The 11,837-nt window shown below is 44.0% G+C and overlaps 1 gene segment (V, D, J or C); it reads right to left on the bottom strand.

Annotated features, from left to right (window-relative positions):
- Positions 1-10,657: 10,657 nt before the first annotated feature.
- LOC120397928 lies at positions 10,658-11,430 on the bottom strand. The segment is given in 2 exon segments: positions 10,658-11,189; positions 11,308-11,430. Coding segments are annotated over 2 exon segments (429 nt in total).
- Between the last annotated feature and the right edge of the window lie 407 nt (positions 11,431-11,837).

Consider the following 11,837-nt stretch of genomic DNA (forward strand, 5'->3'; position numbering starts at 1 on the left):
TAATTGCAGAATAGTTAAGGGGAGAGAGTATGGTTTTATTTCTGGTGTATGTTTTAATATGCATATGTGTTTCCCAAGGTGGTTTGCTATAATGTGTGATACAGTGCACTGAGTAATCTACTTTATATTTGCCTGCAGGTCTCAATAGCCAATTACCGTACATGCAACACTGGTTTTGCTTCTATCATTTCACTTAATTAGCTCTGTGTATCTGCAGAGATGACCCCTTCCTGTATGATAATAAACATTGCACACAGTTCCTGCTTGAAGACTGAACAAAGTAACAGCTCAGGTTACCTAGATACAAATTCAAGCTTCTTGTACCCCCTCATGGCGATAAACGAGTAAAACTCTTGGGTATCAATTTGAATAGGCTAGTACTGAAATATGAAGGGAGGTGGTTTCTCTTACTGTAGCTGACAATTTTCTGTGACATTACATTGCATCAATCACTCTTTCTTCAGTGATTTAAAAAAACACCACGACATAGATGATGTGATTTTTAGTGCACAGTTCATGCCAGGAAAGTACATGAAGAATGAAGTTTGTAATTCCAGTTTTGGAAAAATGCTGTAGCAGGATAGGGGAGATCCCATTGTGAAATATGCATTATTTGCCAAATGCTGAGTGTGTTTACACTGCTGTTGCTGGGACTCCTGCTTAGTAACTATGGTGCCTGGTCAGATAAATGGCATAATTCTAATAAGCTAATCTATTGTCCAACAGTGATATTCCTATAGCTGACTGACATATATCCAGCTTCTGGCTGCTTTTATTACCATATTTCATGGAAAAAGATGTAATAAAAAGCAGAATAAGCACTGTTTGGCCCCCTGTTCCATGTTGGGCTGGGGGTCCCGGGGGGGGGGGGGGTGCGCCCCGCCATGCCTACTTCGCCCTCCCTCTCTCCTCCCACTCAGGGGAGGAGGTTTGTGGGAGCAGCAGAGCTGAGTGATCTGTGCTTTGCTTGCCATGCTTGTGCTGGAGAGTTACACAAGGGAAACCCACCAGCCTGCTACCATGAAGTGTATGGTGTGAAGTGGTGCAGTGGTGGGTGTGTGTGTGTGATGATCATTTGTAATCAATGCTCCTGTGTGCTGTGTGCTCTGAGGAAGGCTGTGGCTGTTATTCAGGGTTCGTTCACAGCTCTGCTTCACAAGACAGCAGGTCTTCAGCTATTATTACTATTTCACAGGCAATATTAATTTAGGGGGGGGGGGGGGCAGGGAGGCAGTGCTGGTGCTCAGCACCAGCACTCCTCACTCACTCTCTCCTCTCCTCATTCTGTATTATGATTATTCATTTCATTTCCACCTGGGCGGCTCTCTCTCCTCTTCCACTGTCCATGGTCTCCTCTCCAAAAACTCCTCTCTACTAGTTCTTGGTGTTTGTGTGTTTGTGGATGGATGGAACTGTGTGCCTGTGTGCACTTCTATTCTCTTCATTTAGAACTGCCTAGGAACTTTGTTTTTTTGTTTGTTTCACCACTTCAAATCCAGAAATCCACACATACAGTAATATCCTTTTGGAATGAAGCTTGATTTGTGTTTCATTGGAACATCATGCATCCTTTAATCACAGATCACCAAATACTTCTATATAATAGTGCAGGGGTTGGATTTTTTGCCCACATCGGCCACATCTTCAGAAGTTAATAGGATCCTAGCAGTAGCCTTGGCCTGGTGCGGTGCCTACTGCCCTACTTTTCAATGTGCTGGGGGCACTTGCTGCTTGCTGCTCCCTGCCTGTCTCTGCTGCCCCCCCTCAACCCCTTCCTACCCCCTCCTCTGATCTTGCCATGCCCTTGATCCTCTCCCCACCCCCCCAAACCTCCTGCATGCAATGAAATAGCTGATCAGGAGGTGTGGGGAGGGAGGGGGAGGCACTGATCTGCAGGACTGCTGGTGGGGCGGAGGCATTGGGAGCAGGTGGGAGGGAGCTGATGGGGGGCTGCTGACATATTATTGCAGCTCTTTGGCAATGCACATTGGTAAATTCTGGCTCCTTCTCAGGCTCAAGTTATCCACCCCGATATGTGTGTGTGTGTTTTTCTCACTCATTCTTCCCTTTCAGTGATTTAAACTGTTGGCTTCTTGCCAAATTAAGGAGAGACAGGCTTATTTTAAATGCCACTGACCAACAGGTGCACACAACAAGAATCCACGGTGTGTCTGAATGATGTCTGGATATGGGTAATTATTTTAAGATCTGTACATTTGGGACGACAGAGTCCAAATACCCAGAAGACCTTTACCGTGTTCATTTGAATCTGGGTTGAGAATTTGTTACAGCCTACAATTCCTGTCCCTGCTTCTTTGTTTCAAATTAAGTTTGATTTTTAAATTCATTGTTCCATGTAACTAAAGCAAAAATGTATATGTTGCAAGAACACAGACTAAGGGGTGTTCATTTTGCATAATACACTGCTTCTTGCTTATTTGCATCAAGTCCATTCCAATCATTGACTTCCATAAGCAGCTAAACTGGTTGCCCATATGACCAGCAGAGTGCATAGCAGAGCTTGCACAGTGAATGGTGCTGGTTATAATCTTGTTAATGCCTGATTGACAAACATACCTTTAGTTGTATTCAGTTCTCATAATCACATGGGTCTATTGGGTTTTTTTCTATTCCATGCAACAATGTGGCTTTATTAAGCAACAATTTATTGTCATCCTTGATTGATTGGATTATCCAGCAATACTTGCTTAGAGCAATCAAAATCGATACTGGTGTGTTTTAAATACAAATGATTTGGTTCTTGGGCTTTTGATGAACTTAACCAGTGAAAAGCCAAACCCTTCCCCAAGTGTATGGTGTAAATAGCTGGGTTGTGCGCTGTGGCTGTGTGAGGGTCAAGGAATCCTCTTCTTACTCAAACACTGGGGAAGCACTGGAGCTATGGGGGAGGAGTGGAATTGCTCCTGTGACTCCCCGATTTCTGGTGTGTGGGTGGTTTTTGGGGTGTGGTGTGTGAAAGTCAGAGAGGTTGGGAGTTTTAAATGTGGGAAAGGGAAGTTAAGAGTTTTGCAATTAGTTCTAAACACAGTAAGACCTCTAGTCATCCTTCACTCTTGCAGTAGTGAGTCCCGAAGTCTAGGTCCAGCTCCTGTGAAATGTCTTTGTCTCTCATACAAGCCTCCTCTTGTTCTGGTGGAAAGTAGCTATCATGACAGGTCACTTTTGCAGAAAGCGAGGCAAGTTCTGAAGTAGGCAGAGCAAATCCAATTCAGCATTTTGAATATCAGGCCAGAGACTTTAAACAACTCTTGGTGACATCCTGCTGTGACCTAGGAACCTCTTGGTGCCACCTGGCAGAGGGCACAGGTGGTTATAGGAATCCTCTGGGTGTCATGTCTACATAATAGTGCACCAAAGGGTGGCATGTGGGGGCTCTATGGTAGAGGGGTGAGGTGAGAGACATGGAGACCAGTTTGGTCCAAGGGGAAAGGCACTGACAAGTGGCTCATGGTGAAATAGAGTGGGTGGGATAGGCTGGGCTGTGGCATGTGAAGAGTGTTTCAGAAGGGGTGGGGCAGCCGCCTTGTGGATGAGGAGTTAGAGTGTGCGGTGGGGGACCCCACGTTTGGGCAGAATGAGGTAGGAGAACTCTGGGTTTAGCAGGGGAGCCTCAGTTGGCAAAACGGCTGAGCAAGCCCGGCTGCTGAGGACAGGCGGAGGTCACTCGTTCTGGCAGCTTCATGTTTCACCATGGGGAGAGATGGATGGCTGGGGAGGGGACCATGTGGAGCCTGCAGTGGGGTGAATGTGGGTCCTAGCACAGACAGCAGGGATGGGAGGGGGAAAGAGGACAGGTCAGTGCCCTGGGGAGGGTCCTCTGATGTTGCCCCCACTGCAAAACAGCACACCCACACCACACTGCCAGCCACCAAGATGGAGTGGACATCTCACTGCACAGGGGGTGGCCCTAGATATTCCCCACTGCAAAATAGCAACTTGCCACCCTCATCCCCATTGTCTGTCTACAAGCCAGATGCTGAGGAAAGGAAGAGGAAACCTTCCAGTTCTGCCTCTGCTGCTCCCCTGACCCCAGCACCTTCCTCCCCCCAAAATCCCTCTCTTCCAGACCCTGCCCATGACACACACTTTCCTAGCAGGCAGGAGAAATCGGCGAGGCTGTGAGATTTGGAGCTGCATTGAAGGGCCGGGATTGGAAGGGGAATGGAAAGATGCAGTTTGGAGGCGGGGGCAATGTCCTTACATGCCCCCCAATCTCCACTCCTGTCAGTGGATCACCTTGGACTGTATTGTGGCCCACCCTCAGGAACCTCTGATCTAAAGGGTCACTGTACTCCCCGAGCCTCTGGGCTGAAGAGCCAATGTGAACTTTTTGTGGGGTGTTGGGAGGGGAGTTCTGGAGCCTGGGTATAGAACTGAGCAGGGTTGCTAGCAGAGGGGATTGTGCAGATATATTTAGAACTAATAAGGGAACCTGTCCCTCCTGTACAATGAATTACTTTAATCTCTCACTATTATCCTAATCATCTCAAAACCCACCCTCAGATCCTTACATGCTCTTATAAAACCCCAAAGGGACAATAGCTTTCCTCCAAGAAACTCATTTATCTACTAATAGTGCTCACCACCACCCTGAGTATGGCTCCCTCCCTTCTTGCATGACAGGCTTTTTGAGCTGGGACAGTCTGAGTTCTAAACTGGTGCAGAGGGGATGACGGTAGCACCACAGAGATCTCTGGTGGCAGAAGAGCAGGAGCAGGAACAGAGCCCAGACCTAGACTAGACCCTGGAACAGACTCTGTGGCCAGCTGGGCTGGGGAATGTCCTAAGTCCACGTTCTGAGGATCTGTTTGGGCCCAAAAATGAGCTGGAGAGGAAACACCAACAGAGCCGGAGCCAGAGCCAGAGCCACAGCTGGGAAGTGGCCACTGCTGCAACCTTTGTTGTTACTATGGGGGAAAATTGCAGCATAAGTGGGAGAGATTTCTGGGTTACAACCAATAAAACTATTGTTATGGAGGATATTTATATGCTATAGGTGTCCTTAGCTTCAGTTGTCGGTGGAAGCTATCCCAGTTCCCTGGTCCCCCCTCCTCCAACTTCCCCACCATGTATGATCCAAGGGGGATGGAATTTAAATGTGTAACTATTGATTTATTCTAGAAACTGTTGCATTGATGGTGGGAGGGAATCAGCTCTTGGACTACAGGCTTAGGAAGCTTAAGTACATGTTCTTCTCTTCCTATAGCTGTCACAGTAGTACAGTTATTCCAATCCTAGTATTATAGCACTGTCGCAGGAAGACTTCATTATAAATCCCAGTGGCTGTACCACATGAAAGTTCCTTAGTGACAATGGCATGCTTGTGTTGTCCATGCGTGGCACAATGTCTGAGTGGTGGGAACATGGAGACAGTTTCATGGTCATCAGGTTTGTGCATCCTAGTTCAGAATCCTAATGTTTGTTAGAATTTTCCTCTCACACTTCTGGCTAATGATGCTTACGAATTTTGCATAGAGGCGAAAAATAAGACAGTGAATATTACTGGCAGGGAAATCTTCCAGCTCTGTGTTTTAGCTCTCTCCGTTCATTTGATGTGCTGTTCAGGCAGCCACGGACAAAATGTCTTCTTGTTGATAAACTGATCTTCCACCAAAAGGCCTGGAAAATTTGCTCTCTCTTTTAATCAGGGGACTCCAGCAAATTAACATCCTCCAAAGGTTGTCCCTGCCAGTAATAGTGCTGAAACCAATATTGATAAGAGGCCCAACAAATGGTAGCAAGCATATAAAACTACATTCAAGGATAGATTTGATAGGAATGACTTTCCAAAGATTATTAACCAGAAATGAAGGAGGAACTAGATATCTGAATTATACTATAATTATTTGCAGGATATGGTCAGTCACATGCTACATTGTACTTATAAAAGTTTGCTTTTACTACACGCTTTTAAAATCTATACCTGCCATACTTAAACCTCAGTTGTATGAGGTGGTCTTATGTCTAGGTGAGAGAAAACAGAAACGAGTATCTACTCCTTGATCTTGCCTTTGAACAGAAGCCAGGAAACAGCAACAATTTTTGTAGCAAGTGAGAGAAATCAGGACAGGTGGGAGGTAATTACCTATATAAGACAAAGCCCCAAATATCAGGACTGTCCCTATGAAATCGGGACAACCAGCCACTAGAGCACTCAAACCCTTCTGAAAATATTAAGCACTTCCCAGGATCCTGCTCTCGCTGTGTTTCCCAGATGTGAAGGAGTGGAATATCTCTTCCTCCTTCAGTGTGATACTTTCCCTCTGTTACATGAATTAAATATTGTAAAGTGGCTAATATATCTGTGTGCTAATGCCCTCTACTGAGATAGGATGGACCTGCTCTTGTATATTTGCCATCAGTTTTGCCCTAGTTCTGAAAAAGGGCCAATTAAACACTAAGATGTTCTTGTCAAATTACTTTAAGAACAAATGGATTACTTGTAAACACTTCTTTGTTTCCTTGTGATCAGAGCTAATCCAATCCATGATGTCTTTTCTATATTGTAGCTCCGTTAGTTTTCTTGTGTCTTTCTAGCTTTATTCAATAAGCAATGCGTCTCTCTCCACCATTCTTTCAAGTATCTGCAATCACAGGCTTTTCTCATGGGTTCTGAAGAATCTGACTCCATTTATCCTCATTGCTCTAGTGACTCAGCTTAGACTATAAAAACCACTGAGGCAGGGACTGGATCTCTTATGCTGTGAAGTTCCCTGAACATTCATGCTAAGATTGAAATTATACAGCATAATGTCAGTTCAAGCAGAGTGTAACCTGCTGTCACACGATGTGTTTTCTGCTGAACTGGCATCAGAGATTAAATAAAGGTTGGTTCTTCAGAACAGAACTCTGTTTTTGATCAAGTGAACAATAAGCTCTTTGTGCCTCAGGGGCTAATTAAACAGCAGAAAAGCAGCCTAAATAAACTTACTTCCATTTCCATCGGAGTAATATCAAAATGCAGTGTTAAGCGGTCAGGCTGGTTTGCAGTGCCATTCAGTGACTTGTGGGATTGGATTGGGAGACTGTAGTTTCAGTCAGTTATGGGTAAGAGATCCTGGACCTATTTCCTTCTCTAGAGCCAGGATTTTCACTCCAGGTGACATGCTCCTCTAGACTGATGACAGACCTACACCAAGTCAGCTCAGCTTTTAAACTAAGGGTTGTGGGAAAACTGACAGGTGTGGAGGAGCACATGGTTCAGACAGAGACATCCCTTAGGGGAGGATCTGATGAGAAACACAGGGAGGATCTGATGAGAAACAGCCAAATGAAAGAGTCCAATTCAATTACATCACATAATGGAAGACAGCTAAGAAGTGACAATTTTTTAAAGTATTTGTATACAAATGCTAGAAGTCTAAATACTAAGGTGGGTGAACTAGAGTGCCATATATTAAATACCAGTAATACCAGGATACAAAATATATCAGGACAGAATAGGTCATGCTGGCTGGGGAGTGGTACTATATGTGAAAAGTGCAGAGTCAAATGAAGTAAAAATCTTAAACTTTACCATAGAACCTCTATAGTATTTCCATTCTTGAATAATAAGGTGTAGATGAGTGGACTTACCCCTGCAGCACCTCCTGCTGGTGTCTTCTGGGAATTAGCTTGATTCAGCTCTGGAGCACCCTATGCAGGCTGGTGATCTGCCTGTCCTCTGGCCCTGTGTCCCTCCCAGGACCCGGTGCCCTTTTACCTGGGGTGCTGCTCTCTAGCAGTAATCCCCTCAGTCTTAGGGTCTCCCCTCCCTGGGGAACCCCCGCCCATTATCCCCACCTTGCTTGAGTATACGGCTACTGCCAGTCATTGTCTAGCCCCTGTGCCCTGGGGCTGACTGCAGTATCAGCCTACTCATCACAGGCAAGGAGGGTTTGGACCTGCTGCCTTGGCCTACCCCTGGGCTGCCCTCTGCAACCCCCCAGTACCTCTTGGCCTTCTGCTAGGCTACAGCTCCCCAGCTCCTCTGCCTTTCCCGAGCCCTACTTCACTCAGATACCCTGTGTCCAGCTCCCTGCAGCCAGGCCCATCTCACTCTACAGCTAGAGAGAGACTGCTTGGGCTTCTGGCTCCCAGCATCTTATAGAGGCCAACTGGGCTTGATTGGGACATGGCCACAGCTGAGCCTACTTTCCCCAATCAGCCCAGGTTTCTTGTCCCAGCCACAGCCCTCTCCTGGACTCTTTTAAGTCCTTCAGGGCAGGAGCAGGAGGTCCACCCTGCTACATAAGGATATAGCAGTAGGGATATTCTACTGACTGCCTGACCAGGATGGTGATAGTGACTGTGAAATGCTCAACACGATTAGAGAGGCTATAAAAATGAAAAACTCAATAACAACAATAATAATTAATGGCGGATTTCAGTTATCCCTGTACTGATTGGATACATGTCACCTCAGGATAGGACTCAGAGAAAGTTTCTTGACATCTTAAATGACTGTTTCTTGGAGCAGCTAGTCCTGGAACCAACAAGAGGAGAGGCAATTCTTGATTTAGTACTAAGCAGAGCACAGGATCTTGTCCAAAAGGTGTCTGTACCTGGACTGCTTCGTAATAGTGACCATAACAAAATGAAATTTAACATCTCTGTGCAGGGGGGAAACACCAAAGCAGACCACCAAGGTAGCATTTAATATCAGGATGGGGTACTACAGAAAATGAGGAAATTTAGTTAAACAGAAATGTAAAAGGTACAGAATTATCAGACACATAGATGAACATGATTTGTTTGGGGGGAGAGTCAACGCAGATTTTGTAAAGGGAAATCATGCCTTGCCAATCTACTAAATTTCTTTGAAGCAGGGGTGGATCCAGTGGATATCATGTATTTTGATTTTCAGAAAGCCTTTGACAAGGTCCTTTGCCAAAAGTTCTTAAGCAAAGTAAACTGTCATGGGATAAGAGGGAAGGTCCTCTCATGGATCAAGAATGGGTTAAAAGATAGGAAACCAAGGGCAGGAATAAATGGGCAGTTTTCTCAGGATTCCATACTGGGACTAGCCCTATTCAACATATTCATAAATTATCTGGAAAAAGAGGTAAACAGAGACATGGGAAAATTTGCAGGTGATGCAAACTTATTCAAGTTAGTAAATTCTAAAGCAGACTGCAAAGAGTTACTAAGGGATCTCACAAAACTGGATGATTGAGCAACAAAATGAGATGAAATTCAATGTTGATAAATGCAAAGTAATGCACATTGGAAAACACAATCCCAACTATAGATGTAAAACCATGGACTCTAAATTAGTTGTTACCACTCGAGAAAGAGTCATTGTGGATAGTTCTCTGAAAACATCCACTCAATGTGCAGCAGCAGTCAAAAAAGCCAACAAATGTTGGGAAGCATTAGGAAAGGGATAGATAATAAGATTGAAATTATCATATTGCCTCCATGTAAATCCATTGTAGGTCCACATCTTGAATACTGTTTGCAGATGGGTCACCCCATATCAAAAAAGATATATTGGAATTGGAAAAGGTTCGGAAAAGGGCAACAAAAATGATTAGGGGTATAGACCAGCTTCCATATGAGGAGTGATTAATAACACTGGGACTTCTCAGGTTGGAAAAGAGACAACTAAGGTGGGATATGAGAGAGGTCTAACAGTCATGACTGGTGTGGAGAAAGTAAATAAGGAAGTGTTATTTACTCCTTAACACAAGAATTTGGGGTCACCAAATGAAATTAATATGCAGCAGGTTTAAAATAAACAAAAGGAAGTATTTCTTCACACAACGTACAGTCAACCTGTGTGTAGCAAAATGTTTGCTTGTCCTCACAATAAATCAGCTAGAGACCTCTTCTGAGTGTAATCACCAATGCCTTTTATTTACAGTGTCAGCTCCCATCACCTTCTATTTTCAGACTGCTGCAGACTAGCAATCTGGGGGACAGCTAGCTTCTCCAGCCAGCAGGGGTACACAGCTCTTGGCTCCTCTCTTTCTTTCCTCCCCCTGACCCCCAGCCTTATATAGCCTCCTGGCTAATGAAGCCAGAAGGTGCTTCTCTTCTAGCAATTAGGCGTGGTATACTCAGCCAGCCCCAATTAATGCTTCTTAATTGGAGCTGGGCTTACAGAGGGCTGGCTCAGGACCTCCTCGCCTTTCTACTAATTTGCACAAACAGTTATACATATACATTTTGCTGCCATAGGTGATTGTCTGCTCTCCAGAGATCATAGACTATCCAGGTGCTCAAAGTTAAGCATGTGGGTAAGCATCTGAAAAATCCCCTCCAAAATTTGTTTTGGCTCAACCCCAAATAAAACCTATTTTGATTTTTCTCTCCAAAATGAAAAATATGTTCATTTTAGATTAAAAGAAACATTTTGTTCTCGCCAAAGCATTTTTTGTTTTGTTTTGTGTTTCATTATTTTATGTTGGGGAGGGTTGTACCTTTTTGGTGTTTTTTTTTTTAAATCTGACTAAATTTCAAAACGAAATGTTTAAAAATGAAAAGTCAATCTTTCATTTTGAAAATGTTAAAGTGAAATTTCAACTTTAAAAAATATATTTTTGTAGTGAAACTATTTGTAAATTCAACCCTAATTTTCAAATAGCTTCAGTCAAACTGAAATTGCATTTTTGTGGGGAATAAAACTATATGTCAAAACAACTTTGTCCAGCTCTAAAAGGTCTTGTGGCGATTTATAACAAAATGTAATTCAAAACTGCAGTCCTACACTGTTGTTCTTCCTGTCAGATTGCAGAAACCAGTCAGGAGTTTCTACAGCTGGTTCCAAGTAGAGAGGAAGGATAAGGGATCTGTCTGGTTTCATACACTTGGCTCAGAATGCAGAGTGGGTTTTTGTACGGGTTGTCTATGGCTTTCTAGTACTGTGCGAACCCAGGTGGCACAATAATAGGTAGCAGCATCCTTTCGGGTTAGTTGGTGTACTGTGAGCTTAGAGGTGGACACAAAAACATAACTATCAGCTATAAACTTTTTTTTGTCAAAGCCTTCATCCATAATAGCTGATCCTGATCCAATATACAGAATCCTCTCTGGAGCTGCCCCAGGGCTCTGTCGATACCAGTGTATATAAGCACTGTTAAAATTAAAACCTTCGCCAGAAATTTTACACCGCATAGATGCACTTTTAGTTCCTGCTCTGGTGACAGACAGTGGAGTTTGTATCAGAGTTATTTGCAAATATCCACCTAAAAAGAAAAAAGGAGAAATGATACTATAAACCTGAAGGTGAAGGAATTTGGAACATATCTTGTTGCTGAAGGAATGGGTACATGTAGAAAAGAACAGAATAGAAAAATGACTTACAAGACCATGTTGAAGTCACAATAAGAACCTGCAGCAGTAACATTCTCACTGGTTGGGTTGAACTTGAAACAGAGGACTCTGAAATAGCCCCTCAGGTGGAGAGACAAGGAGAGAGGTGCAGCTGGGGAGAGGAAATGGGTTGTTTTAGCAGGATCCAATGAGAGGTCTCCTCCCTGCAGATGTGTGGGGTAAGTTTTTAGAAGAGTCAAACTATGTATGTAGTCAGGTGGTCAGAAGCTAAAATCCCAGGAGGGCGGAGGGTGCTGAAGTCTCATCTGTTTCCTTAAAGAAACTGGAGGGGTAAAAATGTTTGCAAATCAAGGATTGTGTCCTCCAGATAATGCAGCCACATCTACTAAAGCAGAAGTGAACGCAAGTACAGTGAAACTTGTATAGTTGTTTGCACAGAATCCCATGTGATTTCCATCTGTCAGGTGCTTTATTTTTGGTTTGTTTTACAGGCATAGCAAGCAGGGGCATGCACAGGAATTTAAATTTGATCTCTTTTGGATGGGCACATTAGAGCCGGG

Source organism: Mauremys reevesii, linkage group 2 (genome assembly GCF_016161935.1).
Source record: "Mauremys reevesii isolate NIE-2019 linkage group 2, ASM1616193v1, whole genome shotgun sequence".
NCBI classification, from domain to species: domain Eukaryota; kingdom Metazoa; phylum Chordata; order Testudines; family Geoemydidae; genus Mauremys; species Mauremys reevesii.